Genomic DNA, 27,758 nt, shown 5'->3' on the forward strand with positions numbered 1-27,758 from the left:
TTTTACTATGTGTCTCTAGGAAAGTTACTTAACCTCTTGTAGCCTCCATTTCCACATCTGCAAAATGGGCATAATATCTACCTCAACAGAACTGATGAGAGATTAAATAAGGTAACAAATATTGGGCTGGCAAAAAAGTTAGTTTGGGTTTTTCCATAACATCTTGTGGAAAAACCTGAACAAACTTTTTGGCCAACACAATATTAAGGACTGGTACATAGTAGATGATCAATAACCATGACAGTAGGGGGAGGAGCAACATGAGATAGCAGGAAGGTCACTGGATGTAGAGTCAGAAGACCTGTCATCAAGCCCCAGCTACACCCCTTAAGTTACAGGCCGTGTAACCTCCTATGTCCCCTCAGCTGAAATGGAAAATGATGATATACCTGCCTTAGAGAATGACTGTGAGGGTCAAAGTAGGAAACGCATATGAAAAGAAACAGGGAAAACACTGTGAAACCTGTAAAGGGCTAAGCAAACCAACTGCCACTTACAAGTCTCAAGGGCAGACTTGTAAGAGTATAAACTGTTACCCACCATCATTTTAGCAAATTCTCAGAATGATTCCATTTAATGCTTCCAAAGGCTGCCTCTGCGCCACTCCGTCAGTCTACTGGTGGGTTGGACAACCAATACTAACTGGTCACCTACTGTGTGCCAAGCGTGTGTTGGGAGCGGAGGATGCTGATGGACCCTGGCTCATGAAGCTTACAACCTAGGAGGAGATAACTAATCAACTGTCAATAACTGTGTGCAAAGTGCTACAAGGCAGAAGTGCCAACTGCTAGGGAAGTATAAAGTGGGGGTGGGAGACTAACCGAGCCTGGAGGATTCATAGGAAAAATGATATTAATCAAGGGCTAATTGGCTTTTGGTGACTGTGACAGGGGAGAAAGAAGAAAAAATGCTCAGCCACAGAAGTTATGTACTAAGTCTGGTGTACAAAGCAGCTCGGCAGAGCTTACTAAAATTAAGAACACCAGTAACAAACGCCCTTTCTCTTGTATTGGCCCCAGTAAAAACTAGAGAAGCTTCCCTCCGTCTTAACACAATCAAAGTAGAAAAGTGGCTGACCAAGCCTGCACGCCAGAGGCAGAGTTTTGTTTCCCTCCGTCTGTCAGCAAACCTTGTCCTACCTCCTGCCTCTCCAGAGGTCACACATGGTTCAAAAGGCCTCATGTGTCGATCCACCCAGCCTTTCCTTCTATTGATTCAAAATCCACTCTCTGGCCACGCACCTCTGGAGCATTCTAACGCAGGGTGAGCCCAGACAACTCGCGCTGAACAAAGGAGCAGGCGGTCCTCTCCATGGCACCCTGCTCTCACTGTGACACCCTCCCCCGAAAACACCGCACTGTACTGTCTGCCATTTAGGAAGATGTGAAAATAGACCAGTGCAGACAAAACTGGAAGGCTGACCAGTAAATAAACTGGTCTAAGATCATATCAGAAAGAGGAATGGAAAGGAACCGGGGAGTTCCTCTGTGGGTTTCGACAGCTTTCTCGGCACCTGGTTGAACCAGCTTTGGAAAGCTTAGTGAGATGCTCTCCTCCCCAAGCCTGTTAACTCCCCTCTTCATCCCACTGCCCCAGCCAAGCTCAGTAAAGTGCATTTCATCCCATTCCCTGAAGAACCCGGGTCCTCTCTTCCTTTCTATTTGGGTAAAGATGGTTGCATCCTCCCTCACCCTGAGGACACTTCACTGACTGAGTGAAGTTAACACACGTGGCGTAAAATGTTTTAATATCTAACACGACAGATCTGCCAATATAAATTACTAAGGAGATTCATTACTAGTTATATTAGGCTCCTGGTGTGTAAAACAGAAGCATTATTAACCAAATTCTGATGAAAATGGACTGAGCACTTCTCTTCAAGGGACATACATTAGGTGTCTTTCCTCCCATGACCCCTAGTTAACATTGACCACCACTCAGGGGTAATTAAATCTAAGCTGGGAGTACAAACCTCCACAAAATTGGGATTTGGGAATAAATTACAAATGTTCCAACTGCATTAGGGCCAGAGACACCACTGTTAAGCCCAGCAGGCAAGAGGTACAAGGTGGCTGCCAACCACCTGCATGTGGGCACCAAGGCCTGGGCCAGCGAGCAGGTGATAGTGGAGGAGCACATGGAAGGACCTGTGCTAACACTTTCCATACAGTCTTGGAGATCATCAGAAAATTACCATTGGTATAAGGACATCGCTTTACACTGCAACACCCCATCCGCATGACTCCAAGGAAAACAGTGAAATAAAAAGCAATTGCATTTTTTTAAGTAACTAAATTTCCTCCAAACTTGGCACAAACCAAACCACCTTAAATAAGCAGCATTGTGACAGCTTCTCCTGGATTTTCTCCCAAATACCTTCACAGTTTTTGGAATACCTATCATTGGTTCCTCTCCCTACCAGTCCCCACCTCGTACCATCAACTTCAAAGGAACTCAAAGAAACAATGCAATCATTAGTGAACAGACTGTAAAGCAAGGGACAGCAAACAAGTCCAAGTAAATATATGGCACAATTCCTAAGCCACCTCTAAACTTAAAAATGACGGGAGAACTTCATTAGCTAATCATGGAATGAAGAGGTGAATGAGGAAAACCGTAATGCTTAGGAAAAGGAACTCATTTAAATGTTCATTCCTATAATGGCTGCCTGGTTGAAGTCTCGGACAGAATGGTTCACAAAACACAGGCAGAAAGATGTGAAATGTTTGCTCATGCTTGCTTTGCTCATGAAGTTTTATTCCTTTAGAATTCTGCATTAAGGTCATGTTAGACACAAAATAAAATCTGTGATCCCTAGAAGTATTTAGGTGTCTGTTTCCCCTATGAGGTAAGCTCCCTGAGGGCAGAGAATCTATCCTTTTATTTCTGCATGATCCATGTCTAACAGAACCCCAGACACATAATAATTGCTTGAAGAAAGTGTTGAACCTATTGGCAAAGTAAGAGTTAATCTTAAAATATTTCAAAAGAGGAAAAAAAGGCCATTGGCATAGGCTACAGCCATAAGCACTGGGAAATTCCCGACTACCTCCAGTGACTGCTTGTAGACTGCAGCCAACACTGTCTGCACCATGCTTGTGCTGGTAAGTTCCATCACGTCTTTACCTAGTAATTCACTGTTCTATTAAGAGAGCATAAAATTAAAGGTAGAAGAAATGTATAGTGCAGCAAGCACAGGGTTTGAGGGGAGGTAAATTCCAGAGAAAGCCCATCAAATGTGTGCTGTGTGATCATCTGATACTTCACTCACCCCACTGCTAAGACAGGCACCAAGCTGAGGACCTGTCATCTGCTACAGAAGCATATGCAGTGCATGGGGCATGTTCTCCCCATCCAGGCCCTATGAACTCTTAAGCTCTTGATAACGCCACAATATCAGAATTAAGAGACATATACCTTTAAAAGGTAAATACACAGGAGTTCATCTACAGGTCTTACATCTTGCTTCTAATCATCACCTGAAGCAGGTGAAATGCCACCTAGTGACTCTATACAGGGGTTCACACTCTAGTTCCATCACTTACCTGGGCAAGTATCTTAACGTCTCTGGGCCTCAGTGCCCTCATAAGGAATGGCTCATAAGAAAATCTATATATCTCAGCGGTATTCTGAGGATTGGATAAGTCAATGTGTGTGAAGCAGTCAGCCTGACACCTAATTAACCTTTATTGAGTACCTACTATTACTACGCATGACCCCACCCTCACCCGACTCCATTTATCACTTCTCTGCTCCCTCTGGACGCTGCACAGCAGAACTCTAAGACAGAGGAAACAAGCTGAGACTCATGGTGGAGGATCATTTATCCTCTTCAATATGCACCTCCATCAAATTACTATTTGAGGCTCTGTCAATCTGGTCTCCAGATACAAATACTAAAAGTTTTGGTCTACGGATGGGGAAAGGATACAAATGACCTACTACTCCTATGTAGTGGTCAATGTTAACTAGAGGCCGTGGGAGGTAAGACACCTAACGTAGGCCCCTCTCTTTTAATGAGAGGTCTTAGTCTGGAATAATTAAATATTAAATGGAGACTCTTAGAAAAGACTTGGTAGCACCCTACTCATGGTAGCCTCAAAGGGACTGCAGATGACAGAAGACTCTAGAGAGAGACTGTCCTCCATAAATGTGCTCCCTAGAGAAGGGTTTGAGAAAGGAGGGTATCTATATGTGAGTATCTTAGGATCTGCTACCCTAAAAATAGGGGAAAGAGGACAACGATTTGTGAGGAAATATACTAGAAAAGGGAACTGCGGGAGGGTGAGTGTGCAGCCTAGTATTGTGACAGGAACAGAAAGAGCCCTTTGCAGGCCTGAGAAGGTCATTCTCTCAAAGTGGAAACCAAAAAACTATCACGTGAAGTAGGAGACTTGGTGAGCAATTCGAGCCTGGCTTCAATCACTCAACTGGGAGTTCAAGGTGGTCACTGGAACTTAAAAAAAAAGAGAAAAGAAAACTTTGGTCCTAGATGAACTCTAAGATCCCTTTAGCTTGAAGGAGCCAGCAGTCTGAACCTGGTGAAAACAGAAGGTCACATAGCCCAACCATGGGAGGAGCTTTCAGAGTCACACCCAAGCAAAGACCAGCAGGGCCAGTACTTTCATCAGAGCAGACCAGCAGGTGTCCACTCCACCTAGCTGATCCACAAGCAAACCTGCTGATTATAGGCCCTGATGCTGCTCCGGCTGTACCTACAGCTGTTTGACTGCCCCCGAGCTGGCTCTGCCGGCCTGAAAAGAACAGATCTGGTCCCACGGCAGCCATCCAGCACTCTCCATGGGCTCTTCTTCTCTCAAGTAAGTTACTTCCAAACATTAAGCACTTCATTTAACAACTCACCAAAAAAAAAAAAAAAAAAAAGATTAAATTGGTCACTCATTCCAGTTGGCAGTGTGCCACACCTGTCACACAGCAGCTTATTTTCCTGAGAACCCCTGGCACACAACAGACCCGCCTGCCTCTGCGTGCATCACAAGACACTTCTGCTCTGATGTGGCTGAAAAATGCCAGGCACCGTCTCACTCAACTCCTGACCCACTTCCCACTGGCCCAGCAGAGCTAAGTCTCTCATATTTATTTCCTTTTCTTCTTACACCTCCAGTGTCATGAAGCTGCAACCCTGGCAGTGGATGTGGATAACATCAGAATTCTCAGAGCCGGGGGAGCTTTCAGAGATCACCCGGTTCCATCAACAGCGTGAACCAACGCTACAGCTCTTCTTTCTCAAGCCCACAAGAAGCCATGTCCCTCAAATGACAACCTTCATGATGTTCCTAAGATAAACGGGCATCATTTCAGGACGACGAGGAGAGATTACTAAAGGCAGGAAGTCACCATCCAAAAGAGCCACTATTACAAAACACAGGCCTGGTGTAGCATAAAGAGGACGTGATTCTGGGGGTAGAAGACTGACACTGAAGACTGTAAGACCTAAGAATCGCCTAAGAACTCACCTAAGAATCCTGGACCCGAGAGAAAGCCAAGGGGTAAGGCTGTGCTTGTCCACAGAAGACGGAATCTGGAAAAAACCTGTTCTAAATAATCCAGACCAATTTCCTGGTGCCAAAGATAATTCCACCCATCTCAGCCTAACAAAGTTATGAACAAGATTCTTTTTAAACATCTTCAGACTCATATAATTTTTTAACCAATGTTTACACTTTCACAGTGTGCCATGTGCTGTTACATAATGAACATTACTCAAAATACTGCTTGATTACAAAAAAAAAAAAAAAAAGGCCAGGTCTTACTCTTGCACATTAGATAGATGTTCTGTGTTTAAGATAAAAGTCTAAAGAAATCTGTCGCTCTGCCTTTGTATTGTCGAGTCCTTGTTCTAACACAGCTCCAGAATGAATGAAAATTTAAGACCTTTTCCTTATAAAGCCTAGTCCCTTCATAGTTTTAGAAGAGGAGTCAACCAGTCTGAACACAGCTGTCTTCTCTATCTAGCCTAGTGTCTTCTTTTTCAATGAGCTGGTCACTATTTCTCTGAAGAGCCACTCTTTTGGAACATCTCTCACTTGGGTTATAGTCATTTGAGATTCAGTAATTTCTTAATCAGAGTTACAGTGAACCTTCCTCCAGACAGTACACTAGCCTCCAAGCCATTCCTTTGACTTACCAACGCAAATAACTACTCGATCACAGTGGCAACTGCTCTGCCATCAACACCAACCAGGCATAACGTGAAGTCCAGTTAACAGCCAACTATTCCAGGCCACCCTGTAAGCACTCAGAAAAAAAGGAAAGCAAGGGACTCAATCAGAACAATATCTGTTGATCCACTGAGAAACTGAAAGGAACAAAACTGCCTTAGCCAGAGGTAAGTCTTAACTTGGCTCACTTAACGGTGACGTCCTTGGCTGTCTTAACAGTGATGCTACACACTTCTCGGACCTTAAACAGCAACTTCTACGTGGTGTTGTCAAATGTTAGCAGCTAGCGGTACACACTAAACGGCCTTTCTGCATGCTAGTCTTCAACGGATCATTTAGGACATCTAATGATCAGTTCTTATGTGGGAATCAGTAAAGCTGGTTTTAAGACTCCACGGTGGACCAGAACGCACTGGAAAATTTGCAGTGAGGGATGGAAAGATCTGTGACATTTTCAGCGAGGGCTAAAACACCTCCGCCCTGTGGGTTCTGCCGTACAGCCACAACAATGACACTGGCAAAGGGCAGAGTTCCTGTGGAAACACTTACGGTGCGATTCTTCTGGTGGAAAAACAAAGGCTTCACACCAATAGTAGGCAGTGACGAAGCCCAGTGGAACGGGGGTCTGGGGCAGATAATTCCGGGCCCAAACCAGATGATCATTAACTTCACATATGTGGAGATAAAAATCTGTAATTAACTACAGGACAAAGCCCACAGATATGACATATTCTGGTATTTTGAGATCTTTGAGCAGCTGCTTATTGACGAACTCATAATCCAGGGCATGTCTCCCAGGTTTTTCTGCAGTTGGGAAAGGACAAAGCGCCATCATTTACATTTACAGAAGTTAGAGTGATCCTATTATATGCTAATAAATGAGTTAGCTCCACCTCCATCACCCTTCTGCTTGAATTTAATTATTCGTTTAGCCTTTAAAAGGGCACTCCCTTCAACTGCAAATGAGTTTGGCACTGGTGTTCAGAACAGAGTTGGACATCTAGCCTACACACTGCCCCCGCCACGAGCCAGCCCAGTTCCACGACACAGGCAGGCCACCATGCTTCGACCTCACAGGCCCATCCCACACCGGCCTCAACTGTCACACTGACTTGTCTCACCTCCAGGGTAAAGAGGAGAACCCTTTCTCACCCCTCACTCAAGGTGTCCAATTCAACCATTTATTCAGCACCTACCAGGGCCAGGCACTGGGAATCAACAGGGGCCAAGACAGTCCCCTTTCCCTCATGAAGCAAGTTCCTGCCAATGGTCTGAACCAGACAGAGTTTGCTTTTGATTTTTTAATTTTTTAAATGAACTTAGCACTTAAAAATTTTTTTAATTTATTTTTTAATTGAAGTATACTTGATTTACAATGTTGTGTTAGTTTCAGGTGTACAGCAAAGTGATTCAGATATATATACATATTACATATATATTATATGTATATTACATATATATTATATTTTTTTTTTCAGATTCTTTTCCCATATAGATTATTACAAAATATTGAGTATGGTTCCCTGTGCTATATAGCAGGTCCATGTTGTTTATCTATTTTCTATATAGTAGACACAGTTTGCTTTTAAAAGGCACTGAAAAAAAAATGATTAAAAAAAAAGGCACTGAAGTGTTGTTAGCCCTGTGTAAAATGACCCACATGGGTAAAATTCTATGGAAAAAATACAAATCCCTAAGGGAGACAAGGCACAGGAGTTTGTGCCACCTTAAATCTGGTGAATACTGACTTTCCCTGAAGACTGAACTTGGATACCTCCTCCTCCACGAAGTCCTCCCTGAAGCAGGCTCACAATCCCCTATGTCCTGCACACACTTCTATTCCAAAGGTACCCTCTGATGAAATAGTGGGCTCGTGCCGTCTCCCTCACTACAGGTGAGCTCCTTGAGCTGTGCACCCGTAGCACCTGATGCGCCTCTGGCTGTAGCAGGTGCTCTGGGAATGCCGTGTGTGTTGTTATGTGCATGTGCGTGCCCAGGCCTGTTTGTGCGTGTGTGTGTCACATGGCAAGTGACATCTTTTTGCTATGTAACCTTCATCCCTCCTATCTTCTCCAGTGTTATGCAACAAGTCCTCTGCACAAATTACAAAGGAATACCTGCTCTCCTCCCCCAGTATGTACTGAAAACAAAGTGAATTAGACATGAGTAGCAGCAGGAAAACCTAATTAGCTCATTTGTACCTAGATCATGAGCTAGGAGACAAGGAGAGGTGGCAAAAGGACTGGGGGAGGGAGACAAGGGCCAGACTACTGGGAATCTTCCCAAGGAGCCTGCACTTTATAGGAGATGGGAAGCCTTTAAAAGATTTCTAGCAGGAGAGAGGCTAAGGTCGAGTTTTTAGACAGCTGATCCGGGTAGCTCTGTGGAGGACGGATTTGAGGGAGTAGATTCATGGCGACCCGTTCCAAGGCTATTGGAATTATCTACGTGATAAGGGCCTGAACAAGTGTGGTGCTGATGGAAAAGAGAAACTGACTCAAGAATATTTAGCAAGCCAAGTCAGCAGGACTTGGCAGTTGGTGAAAATGGGAAAAGAGGTGAAAGGAGAGAGAAAACTCCACAATGATGCATAGGTACCTGAACAATGGTGAGATGAGTTCTGACTGGGAAAGTGGGTGGAGGAGCAGGTAGGGATAAAGGTGGGGTATTTAGTTGTGGACACCGTTGACTTGGAAATGCCTGAAGGAGGCCCAAGTAGGTCTTTCCAGCAAGCCTATTAGACACAAGGCCTTGGACCTGTTCTTGGACATTCTAAGCCACAGTCTCCTCGGGTAGGAAATGCAGGAACCATGGCACTGCTCATCTCTCACGACTGTTGTATAGACTGAAGGAGACAGAGTATAAACCCCTTTGCCCTGAGCCTACCCCAATCCTAGAAGCTGTAATCAAGCCCAGGGACAAAGATGGGAGACAGAGCTTTGGAAATTCTTGGCATATGTGCAATATGGTTAAGACCAGGAGAGCAGATTAGACCATCTGGAGTGAGAAAGACAACAATATAAGGACAAAACTCCAGGAAACACCAATATTAAAGGAGATTAAGGGATAATGAAAGGGGTACAGTAAGAAACAAACAAAATTCCCAGAAGGTGCTGGAGAAACACAGAAGCAGGGAAGCAAAGAGAAGGTAGCAGTCAACAAGACAAGTAAGTACCATGATTACACGGCCATTCCTGGGCTTTGCAGGAGCGGTATTCACACAGTGATGCAGGCAGAAGTCAGCCTGCGTTGGGAAGAAGAATGAATGGGCTAGGGAGGACAGATGCAGACAGCTCTTTGGGGAGGTGGCCGAGATGGGAAGGGGAGACACTGAGCCTCACCTCAAAAGGGAGACTAGGGCTTCCCTGGTGGCGCAATGGTTAAGAATCCGCCTGCCAATGCAGGGGACGTAGGTGCGAGCCCTGGTCTGGGAAGATCCCACATGCCGCAGAGCAACTAAGCCCGTGTGCCACAACTTCTGAGCCTGTGCTCTAGAGCCCGCGAGCCACAACTACTGAGCCCACGTGCCAGAACTACTGAAGCCCACGCACCTAGAGACCCTGCTCCGCAACAAGAAGCCACTGCAATGAGAAGCCCACACACTGCAACAAAGAGTAGACCCCCGTCACCGCAACTAGAGAAAGCCCGCGCGCAGCAACAAAGACCCAATGCAGCCAAAAATAAATAAATAAAATAAATAAATTTATTTAAAAAAATAAAGGGAAACAAGCAAGGCAAAGAGAGGCCTGGGTGGTTTGTTCTATGGGGTTTGGGGATGCTGAGTGCTTAAGAGATCTGGGTCATTTCTAAAGGAAAGGTGCCGGGAGGAAGGGAGAGGATGAAGGTACAGGAAATGAAACACCTGACCCAGGGTGGATACAGAGGGAGCCCAAACAGCAGGTATAGGACTGGGCCTCTTCCCAAAACTGCCTGCAGGAGACGCCACAGGCGGGAGCAGGAAGTTCACACCTGTGCACTTCAGTTTTCTTAGAACATTAGGGCCCTTGACTACAGAGAAGAATCTGGGTGCTAGGAAACAAACTTAAATTCTCCCTGATTATAACTCTGACTCTAACCTGAGCTCTTCCAACCAATGACCCAAGCAGGAGACAAGTAAGGAGCAAGGGTCCTGAGAAGAGTAAGGAGAGGGGGAGTTGGGGGGAGGGGCTTGGGGAGAGTGCTGAGAATTCATTATTTTTCTTCCAATTCTCTCAGTCAGTCTCTTCTTTTTAATGTAAGCTTCACTGAAGCCAAACTGTCACTAGGTAATTTGACTTCAAAATACTAATGGAAATGATATTAATGGAAAGACTCATTTAATATCTTGACAGGAACAATTTTTCAGAATCATTATTTTTCCTGTTTTAAAACAAAATTCTACATGCAGAAGCCCAATAGGACCAAATTACAGCAGGAGGAGTAGATGATGGGCCATCAGATATTCCGTTCAGAGAGAAAAATGCACACTGGATTCCTAATGAGGCAACTTCAGGGGTCACTCATTTATTTTGCTGTAACAGAATTTTTTTTTTTTAAAAAAAGTAAGCTTAAATGGCAACTATTCCTTCAAGGTCACAGTTAAACCATGATCTAGTTTACACCCCTTGCTGGTGCCCTGTTCTTACCAAGGGCAGGCTGCCATTAATATGGTCCTTACATCTGGTATACCAGAAGATGGTTTGAGTCAGTTTTTCCTCCTTTGAAAACCATCTTTTATCACCCAAACAAAAGTTAACGTTTTATTTGGGGAACCTGGGATTCAGCTCGTCTTTTCACACACCTTTTACACTTCTTAAAATAATCAAGGGAATAAAAATCACACTGGCATATTCATTCTCTCTAAACGACTCCTGAGGCTGCTCTTAACCTCACACACACCAAGTATGAATGTCTATATCTGAAATAGGAATTTTTTTAAAGAGAAGATCTCTTAGCAAAAGTGAATGACAGTGTTTGAATCCTGAGGAAGACTCAAGACAGGAGAACAAGGAGGGGTTTCTTCATTCTACAAATGTTTCCTGAATCTCTACCACGTGCAGGGCACTTTGCCAGGGACCAGGGAGCCGCTGAGGGTCTCTAGTGCTCACACAGAGAGTGGTAAAACTGGGCTGAAAGGAGGTCAGCGGACGAAGTCAGGGCAACACCCATGAACAAATTCTCATTCGCCCCCAGATATCTGCAACAGCAGCGCCCCAGCAAATCAATATGACCACAACCCAGGTACAGGAAGTACATGACAAGAAGGCAGGGAGGCCCAGCAGGGAGACTCAAAAACAATGTATTCTCCGCAGAGCCAAAGAGCTAACCAAGGCTTCTGAACAGCCAAAACCAAGGCCGCGCTGAACATTACTATAAACACTGTTGGCCCTTACTATGGAGCAGATGAAACTTTTGTTCTGAAAAATTAAATATTTTCATATCAGAAAACCTCTAACTTAAAATCACCTGTGAAAGATCTAGGACCCCCCAAACAAGTATCAAGTCGACAGATAAAACTAGAGGGAATCGATATAGGGGGAACTCGTCATATTTTCTTTAAACCAAATCAAAATTATTGGCATCTTTGATTCACCCAGAAATCCACAAGTTCAAACTATGCACTTTTAAAATTGTAGTTTTCCTCCTTGAAAGGATGAAAGAACAATTCACAACCAATGCATTACATGTTCAAACTTAAATCAAGGAAACGTCTTTTAATGCCTATTTAAAGAGGCTATTTACCATCTTTCTCAACTGCAGCAATAAACATGCTCACTTCAGCTCTCGAAAGGGGGCTCCATCAGACTTTCGCAACTAAAATGTTGCAACTTTACTTCTTTGTGATTACCCACCCTAACTCAGAACCTTCTCTCTATCCAATATCGGATAAGCAAACCAACAGACTCAAACTCAAGGTTTTCCATAAACTAACTTGGGCCAACATTGCAACTATAGTAATTCCAGCTTCATTTCCCCAGATTCCTTGCAAGATCTTTCAGAATGGACATTTGTACAGCATTTACCCCAAACCCAGGATAAGGAAACCATCTCCTCTTCCACCAGTAACCATCCGCTGATTTACACTCCAGAATCTTAAATAAAAAGCAAACACGGCAAGAAGGCTGGACTCAAAAATCCCTTCTAAAATTCTAGATATTCTAAAGTCTAAATTCCTTAAAATTAAAAACTCCAAAATTCTAGGTAAATAAATATCAGACTGTTTTCAGAGTTAATTTCAGAAAAGGCTGGGCTCATGACTTCATATGTAAGTACTGGGGTAGAGTGGTGATGGTGGTGGTAGTAATTGTGACATTGATGATTCTTCTGTAGTGGTTGGTATGTGTTATGCACCATGCTAGATGGTTTACATAAGTCTTCACTATATTGTCACATAACCCTGTGAGGTAGGTATTACGTTATGATGAAAAAGCTGGGGCTAGCAGAGGTTAAATGACCTCTACAATACGAGGCAAAACAAATAGCTGAACCCCAATCTGGCTGACACCCAACCATCACACTATGATGCACTGCTAATTACGGTAGTTGTCCAATAAATATTCCTCAAAGCCGGTATTTGTGTGCTATGACTGTCATTGTAGATTCTGAATCTTAATATGCATCTTACATGGCTTAGGCAAATGCTAATGTGTCTTTTTACATTGAACACAGACCAAATGGATATTGAAGGGACAGTCAGAAATTCCGGAGATCAGGGAGATGCCAAAATAGGCATGATCCAAAATTATTCAAAATAGACACAATTATCCAGAATTAAGTCACAAAATTATAGTCAATAAGGTAAATGAGCTTTCAGTAGTCAACAAGAATCAACTGTATCCACTTATTCATAATTTTTGAGGTTTTATTTCCTTTATCATTACTGGCACCATGATTATTAATTCTCATCCATACATTTATACTGATAGTTTCCTAAAAAAATAAAATAAAAACACCTGGGACCCTATCAATTGTATCACTGCAGTACAATTATCCTATCCCTCTAAGTATTAAAATTTTCCATTAATACTTATGACTCCATAGAAAATAAATATATCATTCAAAAATTCAAGAATCTTGAATAAACTTTAGTGTCTTCGTTTCCTTTCCCCTACTCTTTTTTTTTTTTTTGGAAAATATGGCACTGAAAGAGGTAGAGAGCAAGCAGACGCTATTCCCAGGAAACGTTTACATCGTCACCTTCATTGTCTAAAGTGCAACCATCCGAACGTCTTTCCTTGGCCAATATTATTTTCAGAAGACCCCTGTCAAAATATCAATTTCCTTGGGAGATTAAAAGCAGCCAAAGCTACCATTTCTTGAGGGCCTATTTTGTGCTGAGCATGTTTAATGTATTAAATCTAATCTTCACACCAATCCTAAGAGTTATCTAACTTTAGCACCATTTTCCAGAAGGGGCAATAGAGCTGAAGGGACTGGTTCATCGTGGCAGACCTGGGGTTAACATACTGCACTTGCTAATATGAAGTCTATCCTCTTTCTAATACCTTCTGCCTGTTCCTCCACACGTCAAGCCTGTTGCCACTTTTGGGGCTTTGCCTTAGCTGTCCCCTCTGCCTGGGATGCTCTCTCTAATCTTCACATGACTGGTTGTTTCTTGCCACTTGGGTCTCAGCCAAAATGTCACCTTCTCTTGAGTCCTCTATCCATTCTAGGTAAAGCAGTCACCTTGTCACACTCCATCACATCACCCTGTTTTAATTCTCCACTTAGCACCTAACCATGATTTGTTATTTTTTTGTGTTTTGTTTGTTTGCTTATTATCTGTCTCTTCATGAGAGGGTAGAAGCCCCGTGAGAGCCGAAATTCTGGATGTTGTGTTCTCTGCCCCATCTGTAACACCTAGAATGGAGTCGGGCACACAGTAGGTGCTCAATAAAGATCTATGAATGATTGAATGGCTTTCCTGCTGCCTCCATCACACACTAAAGTGGCATCAGGAAAGAATCTTGAAGTCCAGAGAGCTAAATTCAAGTTTCACCTTCAACTAGCTAGGGGGCTGCGCTCTGGGTGCCCTCCATTCAGCTCAATTTCTACCACCATCAGGTTGTTTTCCAAGGTCTCAGCAAGGTGAGCTGGAACTCAGGACAGAATCAGAAAATCTTATTGGGTCAGAGGGACCCAGGCCATAAGAGACCAGGGGTCACAGGGCAAGAGGAACAGGCAAGCATCACTGATTTCATCATTTTGTCTTGGACTAACACAGTGGTTCACCGTAAGGCCCAGTACAGCTCAAGAAGAGGGTAAAAGTTTTAAGTATACAGATAAATCCTATCTCTTTTTACAGGGAAAAACTTTATATTAACAAAAGACATCAAGCCAAGGTCACTCAAACTGTCCTAGTTTTGTTTTTTTTTTTAACTTTTCATCTATTGCAAACCTCAAAGAAACCCCTTCAACAGTAGAAACTTCTGAAAATACCTATATAACACAACCAAATAGGTCCTAAAATGGGTCATTATCTAGTATATTTCACCAGGAGCCAGCCACTTTACATCTTTTTTCTCTAAAATTTACAGCTTCTCTTTTCTACTAGTTAACTGTCTCCTATAATTAGCTGAAGTGAAAATGTCCTCTAATTGCAGGGGAAAATATCAGTACAATGTCCTAGGAATTAGGAATTAATAAAAACCTTATTTTTTGACACTTTTCATTGTAATTTCTTAAGCTGAGGCCGTGTGTCCACAGTCAGGCTTCAGGGGACCACTAACCTGATGACTCTTTTCCCAGCATGCTGGCAATATGCACATACGTGCATTTTTCTAGAAACAGGGTCCATAGCTTTTAACATCACTAAAAGGGTCCAGGGTTCAAAAACAGTTTCAGAAGCACTGCTTCTGCTAAAAATTTGTTCTCAACTCTTCTGTACTGTGATGGAACAAGAGTAATAAAAAATAAAGCACTTAAGAGGTCCACAGCTCACAAATTAATAAATGCATTTTGTTTAGGAAATTCTGCTAATATGGCTCTTTCAAAAATAATTTTAGAGCCTAGAACAAAACTGAGTATCAGCAGAACAATGTCCAGAAGACATTTCAGAAGGGAGCAGAATTTGTATCGTCCAATGGAACCATGACCAGAACCACATAACTCTGATACTGGAAGGGGCCACAGAACACTGGCTGCCCAGATGCCAGCATCACACATCACAGGCAAGAACACCTAAGCCCAGTGTGAGGACAGAGGCCCATCAAATGTAAGTGCTACGAGAGAGAAGCAGAAATAGCGACAAGCAAGTACAAGAGATATACATGACTTGCAAATAAAAATTCAGCTTTGTGGTTTTGGTTTAAGCAATTGGAGAACAGGCACTAGGTCTAGAGTATGCTCACACTGGCCCCATGTGACTTATTTCATTAAAGTAATTACAAGGAGCTCATGTTGGCCATGGTTCTATCCTATAGCAAATTTCTTAATTTTTTTTATCGCAGCACAAACTAAACACCTTTGGTTAACTTTTAAGCATTTCTTTCCCTGTAAGGTCAAAGTTGTGCAAGGGTGAAATTTATGAAAAAATCAAAGGAACTTTCCAGAAGGCAACACATAATAAAAGCACAGTTTAGTCTTTCTACTAAAACATCCTATGTGCTCTGACAATCACTTTCTAATTTACAGGTGCTACAGAAACACACTAACGTAATTCTTGATAAATCTCTCTGGATAGTACCACAGTTCTCAACAAAAATTTCCCATCTCATAAAATTCTTCAGTATAGCACTTAAACACTACAATAGCCAATACGCTTGGGCCCATTCCTCCATCTAATTAAAATGTCTGTCCTGGGCTTCCCTGGTGGCGCAGTGGTTGAGAGTCCGCCTGCCTATGCAGGAGACACAGGTTCGTGCCCCGGTCCAGGAGGATCCCACATGCCACAGAGCAGCTGGGCCCGTGAGCCATGGCCGCTGAGCCTGCGCGTCCGGAGCCTGTGCTCCGCAACGGGAGAGGTCACAACAGTGAGAGGCCCGCGTACCGCAAAAAAAAAAAAAAAAAAAAAAAGTCTAAGTCTGTCCTACAAGTGATTTATAGTATTTGTCATCACCTAGGGTGGATAGATAGACTGGTGGCTACAGACATTTCATGACTACAAAGCATTAATTACCATGCTAGTGAGAATGGCTTCTAGCAAAAGCTCAAATGGTGGGATTCTCAGTCGCTCTCTGATGTGAGAAAACAGGGACATAACTTACCATCCCATAGAACAAGGAACCCATTAGTGTAAATCAAGAAATATAGGCTTCCCTGGTGGCGCAGTAGTTAAGAATCCGTCTGCCAATGCAGGGGACACGGGTTCCAGCCCTGGTCGAGGAGAATCCCACACGCCACGAAGCAACTAAGCCCGTGCACCACAACTACTGAGCCTGCGCTCTAGAGCCACGAGCCACAACTACTGAAGCCCACGTTGCCTAGAGCCTGTGCTCCGCGACAAGAGAAGCCACCGCAATGAGAAGCCCGCGCACCGCAACGAAGAGTAGCCCCTGCTTGCCACAACTAGAGAAAGCCCGTGAGCAGCAATGAAGACCCAACGCAGCCAAAAATAAATAAATGAATAAATAAATTTTTTAAAAAAAGAAATATAACTGCATGGCTTGAAATGAGGACCCACTGTAATTCCTTAAGGCTGATTCTAAACCAAGGAAATAACATCAACATCACTACCAATGCTGAAAGTCATTTAGACATGAGTTAAATCCTCTCCAAGCCGGAGCAATTTAGATTTGGACCAACTGAATTCTTAGGAGTTAACTAACTTTGAGAAGATATAAGTCATTTTGACTGCTTAAAACCAAACCAGTTACTCCTAAAGCAAAGAACTGATGTAACTGCCTAACAAATGGAGGCAGAAGCTTTAGAGATGGAAGGGTCCTTAGAGAGATTCTAGTGCAGCCCCCTCTTGATAGAAACTAGGGAGCCGAGACCCTGATACACAGAGGCTTGCCTGCAGTCACAGCTGACAGATGGCAAAGCCACACCTTGAACCCAGCTCTCCTGACTCTCCCAGAACAGTACCTATATATTGCTGGAAGCTGTACAATGAAATACAAAGAGTTTCTTTAATTGGGTAGTTAATACTATACTAATTTACAGTTAAAGTTCCCATAAACTTCCCATATATTTACTAATAAGCCAGCTTCCACTAACATTTTAGAACACAAATATATATAAATATCTAACTTAATGTATTTACAAATTAATACATATCTAAATAAATTGAAATAAGTACATCTTCATATCTATGTAGATGTTAAGTGTGTCTGTCTGTCACACATCACATGAGCTAAGGCAACAGTAAAACTTTGGCTGGAGCTTTGGTTTCCACATTCTGAAAACAAAGGACTGAGCTATAGTAGGTTCAAAAATTTCTCAGGACCAAGCAGGTAATGAGTCAAGGGGACTGAGTATTAGGGGGTGGTGGGGTCTGCAGCAAACTAGAGCACCACAGAACTAAATGCCCTCAGACTGAATGTTAAACATCACTGCCAAATGAATACATCTGTAGCCCGTCCACGGGCCTAAGAGCTGTCAGGTTTTTTGTTGCTGTTCTGAACTAGACTCTCCCGCTTCAACATCAGTGATTCTTTTCTGATCTGTAAAAAGCTTGGGGCATTTGATGGTTCAGAAAGGGTGCTACTGTTTTCTGTCTTCAGGAGTTAAATGTTCTTTTGGGTCATCTGTTCATAGATATTGAAACTTAGTTCCCTCCAAACTTTCGGACGATGGAAAGATTTCTGTGGGTCAGGAACGTTTAACTTTCAAAAGGGATCTGTGATGTCTCTCTGGGAAAGCATTATTAGGTCAGACGTTCCTTATCTTCTTTTGAGGGATGATTTTTCACGGTCCTTTAACTGAAGCAGGCCTGTGGCCATGCTATCTATGCTGGAGCCTTAAAAATCAACTGTTTTTCCTCCAGGAAAATGTTTCTGGTCTCCCCAAAGCAGGCACTCACCAGCATCTTAGTCCTTACTTCTATTCTGTCATTTCCTGGTTGTTGTCCCCCCTACCTCCCCAATCTCTCTCCCCCTTGGAACTACGAGGCCTGTGAAGAAAAGGGCCATGTCTGTCTTGCCCACTTGCCTCTCCAGGGTACAGCACAGTGCCTGGTACATAGGACACGCTCAGTGGTGCATGAAAGCTCACCTAAGGCTTGGCATTTCATAGAGAAACATGTAATAGTCTGTTAGAGTAGCTACCCCAGGAGCAGAGGGGATGAATCTCAGTCAATCACCCACACTTTTAAACCCTGAACTCCTCTGACCAATATCATACACTTCCATGAGAGCCCAATCCATTCATATATCCATCTTTTCAGGATACAGGGGGAGTGGGCAGTGGAGATCTTAGGATGCTGAGGGAACACGAAGGAGGAGGGGGAGAACCAAACCCAGACTTGGAATGTCAGGGAAAGTTTCCTGGGTAAAGTGAGGTCTATGGTGAGACCTGAAGCACAAGTAGGAATTAGCATGGTCGCTCTTGAGGAACTGAAAGCTGCTCATTGTGGCTGGAGCATGGAGTGTGGGCTGGGGTGAGGTAAGCAATAAGGCTGAAGAGGAAATTGGGGTCCAGATCATGCAGAACATTCTATAGCATTTTGAAGAGTTGTGTTTTATCTAAGGGCAGTGGGGAACCACTGAAGGGTTTTAAGTAAAGGAATGACTATCAGCTCGGCAACTGAGAAAGATCATTTTGGATGCAGCAATGATGAAGGTGGAAAGAAGGTGGTCAGGAAATGACTTTCAGGCCTCATTTTTATCATATTCTAATAAAATGGAGCCAGCAGCCAACACAAATGGAGTCCCAGATGTAGCAACTGTTTTACAAAATAGAAGGAAGACCACAGAAAATCCAAGGCACTTCTCTGATTCTACATAAATGCTACCCCTCTCATTAAAAATACTGCACTTCTACTATCACAGCTAGTCATCATTCTAAACATTTGCTAGATACCAAAACTGCACTAAGAGTTATGTAAGATAAAATGATTCACTCTGCCCACCAACCTCATTAGCTCTCCAGGGTTGCACAACCGAATTTAACATGTCGGGCTCACAAACTACCAGTGAACAAAGTTATACCATATTAACAGGTTTAGAAATCACAGTCTTGTAAAATAAGCAAAAGCAAAGAATTCTCCAAACAGTTTTCCATCCATTATCATATTCAAAGGACACAAGAATCTGGTCCAGTCTTTCAAGTGCAAGTTGGTATGTAATTAATTGATTTTTTTTTTTACAAGGGACACTGTGATCATTGTAATAACTGGTCAATCCCGAATTACTTTCATTTTGTTTTTAGACAGATGAATAGGGACTTCCCTGGTGGAGCAGTGGTTAAGAATCCGCCTGCCAGTGCAGGGAACACAGGTTCGAGCCCTGGTCCGGGAAGATCCCACATGCCACGGAGCAACTAAGCCCATGCGCCACAACTACTGAGCCTGTGCTCTAGAGCCCACGAGCCACAACTACTGAGCCCACTTGCCACAGCTACTGAAGCCCACATGCCTAGAGCCTGTGCTCCACAACAAGAGAAGCCACGGCAATGAGAAGCCTGAGTAGCCCCCGCTCGCCACAACTAGAGAAAGCCCGCAGGTAGCAACGAAGACCCAGTGCAGCCAAAAATAAATAAATTTTTTTAAAAAGATGAATAAAATGTTTAAGTCAAGATCCTTCCAAAGTGCTTATACTTTACTTGCTCCAAAATCACATTTCAACAGAGATTTAGTGCCTACTATATACCAGACACTGCTCAAGATGCTGGACTTAGAACAGTGAATAAGAGAGGTGGGGTCCCTGCTCTCAAGGTGTTTATACCCTAAAGGAGGAAGGTAAAATAAGAAAATAAATTAACAAAATGATCTCAGAGAGGGATGAGTGCAATGAAGGGTGACAGATAATAACGTGGTCTGGAAGGTGTTCTCTGCAGGGGGAACATCTGAGCCACAACTTAACCATGATGAGAAACAGCCAGCCCCACTGCAGCAAAATTCTTACCATGAAACTGAAGACACAATATACCCAACACAATTCACGTACACTGGGATAAACCTCCCTAGAGATGCTAAAATATGTTTCTTCCCTAAACGCTCCTCACCAAACTGGCTCCGAAAAAAATCATTGTGAGAACAAATAACTGTACCACAAAGTACAAAAGAGAATGAACCGCTAGATAACGAATCTAGAAGATTCAATCTGATGCTATAAATTCATGTACCTGGATCCAGGAATCAAGAGCAAAGATAATCAACGATTGCCAAGTGGTAACCTGGAGGCTTCCCCTGACAAGACTACTAAACAGGTAACCAAGACTACTAAATAGGTAACCTCACTGAGTTGAGAGAAAGCAGCCCTCCACTGCTGCAGGGAACAGAATGTCTTCAGGAGGGTTGAACCAGGAAAACAGCCTGGGATACTGCCAAGCAGGTCCTTCCTTCCTGAGGGGATGCCAAGCCTTTCCATGACGCAGCCTCCAGCCCCTCCTGCCTCCTGCCATGTCCCTATGCTCTGCACTAAGTATTAAGTGCTGGTCCCCATTTGGAAAGTCAGTGAATACAGAGCAAATCTGTGAAAGGAGAAGATAAGGTTTTAACTTAGACAAACTTTCGGGTTTTAGAAGTTCAAGAAATTATGCAAAACAAACCGGTTCTAGAAGAAACAGAAAAAAAGCTGACAGTGATAATTTAGAAAATGAGACTGTGTCCAAAAGTCAGAAACTGTATTTAATGAGTTTGGTGTTTTTTAACGCTCCTACTCTGATAATATTTTTTGCACTAAAGAGGCAACATGGTTTTCAAGAGTCAGCCTTGGCTCAAATCTAATTCAGGCACTTATTTACCTAACATCTTCTTTGGTAAAATAAGGATAATAAATCCTCAACGTTTTTTCTCTACAGCTTTATTGAGTATAACTGTCACGCAACAACGTGCACACACTTAACAGTGAACTATCTGATGTGCTTAGACGTTAAGTATATAACTGTGAAACCATCAGCACAATCAAAATAATGAATATATTCATCTCGCTCAGAAGTTTCCTTGTGCCTCCTCTGTAATCCATCCCTCCATCACCTTCATTCTCCCGTTCCCAGGCAACCACTGATCTGCTTCCTGTCACTACAAACTAGTTTACATTTTCCATAATTTTGCATAAATGAAATCATATAGTATGTACTCTTTTGTGTCTGGCTTCTTTCAGTATGTAAATCACATATTTTAAGATTCATCCATACTGTTACGTGTACCAATAGTTCATCACTTTTTATTACTGGGTAGTATGCCATTGAATAGATACAGAATTTGTTTAAATATTCACCTGTTGGGGACTTCCCTGGTGGCACAGCGGTTAAGAATCCGCCTGCCAGTGTAGGGAACACTGCACTCCTGCCAATGCAGGAGACACGGGTTCGACCCCTGGTCCGGGAAGATCCCACATGCCGCGCAGCAACCAAGCCCGTGCGCCACAACTACTGAGCCTGCGCTCTAGAGCCCCTGAGCCACAACTACTGAAGCCCACGTGCCTAGAGCCTGTGCCCCGCAACAAGAGAAGCTACCTCAATGAGAAGCAAGCACACCTCAACGAAGAGTAGCCCCTGCTCGCCGCAACTAGAGAAAGCCCACACACAGCAACGAAGACCCAACGCAGGCAAAAATAAATAAATAAAATAAATAAATTTAAATATTCACCTGTTGACTGACATTTTCCAGTTTGGGGGCTATTACAAATAAAGCAGCTGTGAATGTTCATGTACAAGTCTCTGTAAAATGGTTTCATTTCTCTTGGTAAGTACTTAAGGGTAGCTAGGTCCCATGGTAAGTATATGTCTAACACTTTAAGAAACTGTTAAAGTGTTTTCTAACGTGACTATTATTTTATATACTGCACAGTAGTATATGAGAGTTCCAGTTGCTCCACTTCCTCACCAACTCTTGGTATGATCAGTCTCTTTAATTTTAGCCTTTCCCATGGGTTTTGGTTTTAATTTACGTTTCCTTGACTAATCTTTTAATGTGCTATTTTCCATGAAGGGTGCCTATTCAAATCTTTGTCCCATTTTTAAATTGAATATTTTTCTCATTGCATTTTAAGAGTTTTTATATATTCCCGTTAAAAGTCTCTTGTCTGATTTACATGTTGCAAATAATTTCTCCCAGTCAGTGGCTTGTGTTTTCTTTTTCTTAAGTATCTTCTGAAAAGCAATAGTTAATTTTAATAGGCTGATTTGATTTTTTTTTTATAGTACTTGCTTTTTTGTGTCCTGTCTAAAAAATGTTTGCTTAACCCAAGGGCACTAAGATCTTTCTTCTATGTTTTCTTATAAAAATTTTATAGCTAAAATCCTTTTTTTAGGTCCATGATCCATTTTAAGTTAATTTTTGTGTATGACATGAGGTAAAGGTCAATGCTCAAGTTTCTGCACATAACTATTCAATTGTTCACGCACCTCTTGTTGAAAAAAATTATCATTTCCCCATTGAATTGCCTTGACATCTTTGTCAATAAAGAAAGTCAATTTATCATATATGTGTGAACCTATTTCTAGACTCTCTTCTACTCCGCTGATCTATATGACTCTCTTTACTCCGATACCACACTATCTTAATTATGGTAATGTTATAGTTATCTTGAAATCAGATAGTTTAAGTCCTCCAACTCATCCTTTTTCAAAATTATTCTTAGATGAGTCTGGGTCCTTCACATGTTCATATAAACTTTAGAATCAGTCTGTTAATTTCTACAACAAAGCTTGATGGTATTTTAACTAGGATTGCATTAAATCTATTGAACAAGTTGGGAAGAACTGTTAAGAATTGAGGTCTTAACAATATTGAATCTTCCCATTTATGAACACAGTATCTCTCTCCATTTATTTAGATCTTTAACTTATTTCAGTGATGGTTTGTCATTTGCAGTGAACAAGCCTTGCATGTTTTATCAGATTTATCCAATTTCATATTTTGATGCTCTTTTAAATGGTATTTTTCTATTTCGGTTTTCGATTGTCCACTGATAATATATAGAAACAACTGATTTTTGTAGATTGGTTTGGATTCTGCAACCTAGCTAAACCTAGCTTGTTGGTTCTAGAAGCCCTTTTGTAGGTGTCTTAGAATTTTCTACAATTTTACTTCTTCCTTTGCATGTACTTTATTTTTTTAATTGCCTATTGCACTGACTGGGACCTCCAATACACTGTTGAACAGAAGTGGTAAGAGTAGCTATCCTTGTCACTCCTGATCTTAGCGGAATATCATTCTGTTTTTCACCATTAACATGTTACCTGTAGGTTTTTCACAATTGTCCTTCACCACATTGAAGAAGTTCTCTTCTATTACTAATTTGTTGAGAGTTTTTATCATGAATGGGTATTGAATTTTGTCAAATACTCTTTATCTATTGAGATGATCATATGAATCTCCTTTTTTATTCTGTTAATATGAAGAGTTGCACTGATTGACTATAAATGTTTAATCAACCTTGCAGTCCTGGTTATAACCCCATTTGATCATTTGCTATATTGCTGGGTTTGATTTGCTAAAATTTAAGAGTTTTTATATCTATATTCACGAGGGGCACTGGTCTGTAGTTTTATTTATTTGTAATGTTTTCATCAAGTTTTGGTATAAAGGTAATGTTGGCCTCATGAAATGAGCCGGGATGTGTTTCCTTCTCTTCTGTTTTCTGAAATAGTTTGTGTAGTTGGCAATATTTCTTCCTTAAATGTATGATAGAACTCACCAGTAAAGCCTTCTGGGACCTTGAGTTTGCACTGTGGAAGGTTTTTAACTACAAACTCAATTGCCTTAATAGACATAATGCTATTCAAGTTATTTGAATGAGTTTGGGTCATTTGTATCTTTCAAAGAATTTGTTCCTTTCATCTAATTGTGGAATTTCCTGGCATAAAGTTATTCATAATATATATTTTTAAATGTCCATAGGATCTATAGTGATGTTCTCTCATTCCTAACATTGGTAATTTGCGTGTTTTTATTCTTGATCATTTGAGGTTTATCAATTTTATTACGTTCTTTTTTTCCCAAAGAACAGCTTTTTGTTTCATTGATTTTTCTCTGCTGTTTCTATTTTCTGCTTCAACTAACCTCTGCTATCTTTACATTTCCTTCTTTTTGCTTACTTAGGATTCAATTTGCTCTTCTTTTCTAGTTTCAGGTGGAAACTCAGGTCTTTGAGATCTTTTCTAATTTAAGTTTTTAATGCTGTGAATTTCCGTTTAAGAATTTCTTTAGTTGTTACATTATATCCCACTACCTCCTTGGATATAATGTAAATTAAATGAAATAGTATAGTTAGGAAAGAAATAGTTGATTGCCTAATCCATGGCAGGCACTGTGCTTGATACTAGGAATATACTGCACAGAAGAGATCTAACCCTTTCTCTCATCAAGCTTAGAAGGTAATACAGACGAAATTGGTTCAAAATCAACGCCAATGATTATCTTCTTAATACTCAGAAAGCATGTTAAGCAAAAGAGCATTAACAACTTTGTTTTAGTCTAATAATAAAGGTGTCTTCTGTTTTTGTCTCTTCTCGTGATCTAGCAAGAACTAAGCTTTTAGTATTTTTTAGAGTTTAGCAATTTGTAATTTCAATTGCAACAAATAAATTTACTGTAGAGTAAATTACTCCATTTGTAACTTCCTGAATAAACTACACATTTCAATTTAATATGCTAAAGATAAATATGTAATTCTAAATTTCAAAACCACCTTTAGACCTATAAAGGATCATTTAGAAAACAAGCATTCCATATATTTCCAAATATTTTCTTAAAATTATTTTCTTAACAAAAAATTTTAAAAGAAAGGAAACACACTACCCATTCTACCCTATCATCACAGTTTCAAAATACCCAGAACTTTTAAAAACTGCCTCCTAATTGAATGAGTGTCTGACAAATCACCAGTTCCAAGGTCATTTAAAGGCTGACCTATCCTACCAAACACTCATATTCTCCGGAACACCACATTAAACATCTAAATATAATGAATTCAGACAATTATAGATACAGAAATTTAATTGACATTTAAATCTATTCAGCCAGTGGGACAATAGGCAGCTCTAAATACCCCCACCTTGTCAGGTAACCTGAATCTTTCTACACTTAAGCTTCTCCAGCCCTTATCTTGCGGTCTTCATTTAGGCTACAGGTTCTCAAACCTCACTGCACATTGCAATCACGTGGAGAGCTGAAAAGTACTGATGCTGGGGTCCACAGCCATAATAGATTCCTGTCTAGAGTCTTTAAAAGTGGGGATTTTGAAAAGCTCCCCAGGTGATTCAAATGTGCAGACTAGGGGTAAAATGAACCAGTCTAGGAGCTTTTTGGGAAAACAGGCTTCTAATGGCCATCGGTCAGTCTGCACCACCATATTTCAGAACCTAGTTCTTTCAGAGCTTTGCCCAACCTAACTCCTAATCAGACACTAATTTAATAATTCCGTTCAGATTCCTAGACTCACCTCTATTTCCTGTCCAGAAAGTCACAGGATAAAAAGTCAATCTCTACTTTGGCCATTCCTCTCTAATCCACTTCTAAATTCCACAAAGTAAATTCAGCTGAAGGGAAAGTAACTCAATATAATTTGATGATATGGTTAAACAGTCGTTATGGTTTTTTCTCCTATTTAAGAGACTACTCCACAAGCTGCTGTAAGTTTACAAAGTATATGATAAAATAATCAATTCCTCAAAGTGTAAAATAAATATCTAAATGAATCTTCCTTATTATCCATCTGATTCCCCCACTTGTTAATTTCAAACAGGTTTTCAATACTGAGTCACCATTCTGGGCTCAAAACTGACATTCTCCAGAATTTAAATCATTAAACTCCCGAGACTCTTCAAAGGGCTTACTCCATTTTGCCAGGCCAGACCACTTCATTATAATTATCATTTCATCACATAAGAGTGGGAAGGATAACACCTGCATCACAAAAACAGTATGAAGATTAAGAAGCAAATGCATTTTAGCACTGTGTAGAGTGCTCTAGACATTTTAATTTATTTGCAGCAGAAATTTTGCCTCATGGGAACTATGTGAAAAAGCACAGGCAAGTAGGAAGTGGCGGGTTAACTACTTGTCAATACACAGAAGCACCAGCAGGTGAGGAGAGGGGAGGGGGGCGGTTCACAAACTGCCGAAGAGCCCTCTAAACTCTCAGTACCAATAACAACAGAAACACATACTGCAGGACTCACCCCTCTCAGGCTGAAACTGAACTGAAGTTACAAACACACGTAAACCTCATCTCCTTGGAAAACTGCTAAACGAAACTTGGCCAACTGAAGACCCAGGCACTCCAATCCCTGCCAATGCAGGTTATGTACCTCTGGGATGTAATGGATGTGCATGCTGAAACACGTGTGCACATCTGAGCTGCTGAACCAACACGTATCCAGAAACATTATGAATAATACCTGCGAGAATGTATCGCCTTCTCCTAAAAACCGCTTAAAGAACTTGACCCAAATCAAGTCACTTTCCTATCTATCACAACTTCTTTGCCTTTCCTGCGTATTACCCTCAAGCTGAGAGTTGGGGCGCCTTACCCAAAGTGTGGGCGGAGGGGGGTGACCGCCCCTACCCCGACTTCCCGTTAGCCCAAGCTGCCATCCCGAAAGGGGACCGTGTCGAGGATAGCTTTCTAGAGACACACCTGTGCCCTAGCGCACCACCAGTGCCGTGGCCACCTGGGCGAGAACCAAAGCGAGGGCCGCAGTGGAGGGAATTCCCTGCGCTTGGGAAGATGGGAAAGCGCGCCCCGGGCAAGTTTTGTAAAATGAAGGGGGGAGAAGGTGCGGAGTGGACACAAAGGGGAGGGTTCAAGGTACTCACCCAGCCCTCAAAGGTGTCCGAGGCGCCGGCCGTGCGCAGCAGCTCCTGGAACTGCAGGGTGCAGTTGGCCACAAAGTGGTCGTAGCCCAGGGGCGTCTCGTGGAAGACAGCCAGCTCGAGGTGGCCACCGTCGGTGACGTTGGCGCAGAATTCCTCGTTGTACGTTGGTTTGTTGGTCTTCTGCTTGGTGCTCGTCTGGCCCACGCGTACCTGGTCCACGCTCACCGTCAGGTAGGGGTCCAGCAGCTGATAGCCCTTCTTGAAGAGCGAGTGGCGCAGGGACCAGCGGGTGGGCTGCAGCCCCACGGCCTCGCCAATGCGGACCCTCAAGTAGCCATTGAACTTCATGGTGCCGGACGACATGCCGGGGCCGCTGTCCCAATCCAGGGACCGCGCGGTCTCGCAGCGGGAGAGCGGGGAGACCTCGTTCAGACCAGCCCTCGCGGCGGCCGCAGGAGTGGAGGCAGCTCCCGGGAAAAGCAAATCGCAAGCCCCCCTCGAACAGCCATTCTGCGTCCCCCGCCGGACCTTCCCTCCCCTCCTTCCCTCCCTCTCTCCCTCCCTCGCGAGGTGGAAAGGAGGGGAGCCGGGCGCCAAGCCCTCAGAGGGCCGGGGTCGCCCGACCGTCCCTCTCGAGCGCGCGGCGTCTCCCGGGGGCTCGCGCGGGACTCGCCCCTTCTCCAGGGCCGGGAAGCACCTCTCCCCGGAGAGCCGGAGCGACCCGTCCGGTT

The 27,758-nt window shown here is 42.5% G+C and overlaps 1 protein-coding gene across 1 annotated transcript in view; it reads right to left on the reverse strand.

Annotated features, from left to right (window-relative positions):
• The window catches only part of PRKCH (protein kinase C eta), a 223,471-nt gene extending 195,987 nt beyond the window's left edge, over positions 1-27,484 (reverse strand). Inside the window, exon 1 of the mRNA XM_082649021.1 lies at positions 27,028-27,484. Coding sequence (XP_082505147.1) covers positions 27,028-27,390 — 363 coding nt within the window. The 5' untranslated portion in view covers positions 27,391-27,484. The remainder of the gene's footprint in view (positions 1-27,027) is intronic.
• Positions 27,485-27,758: the final 274 nt, after the last annotated feature.

The sequence above is a fragment of the Grampus griseus genome, assembly GCF_964374135.1.
Source record: "Grampus griseus genome assembly, chromosome: 2".
Taxonomy (NCBI): Eukaryota; Metazoa; Chordata; class Mammalia; order Artiodactyla; family Delphinidae; genus Grampus; species Grampus griseus.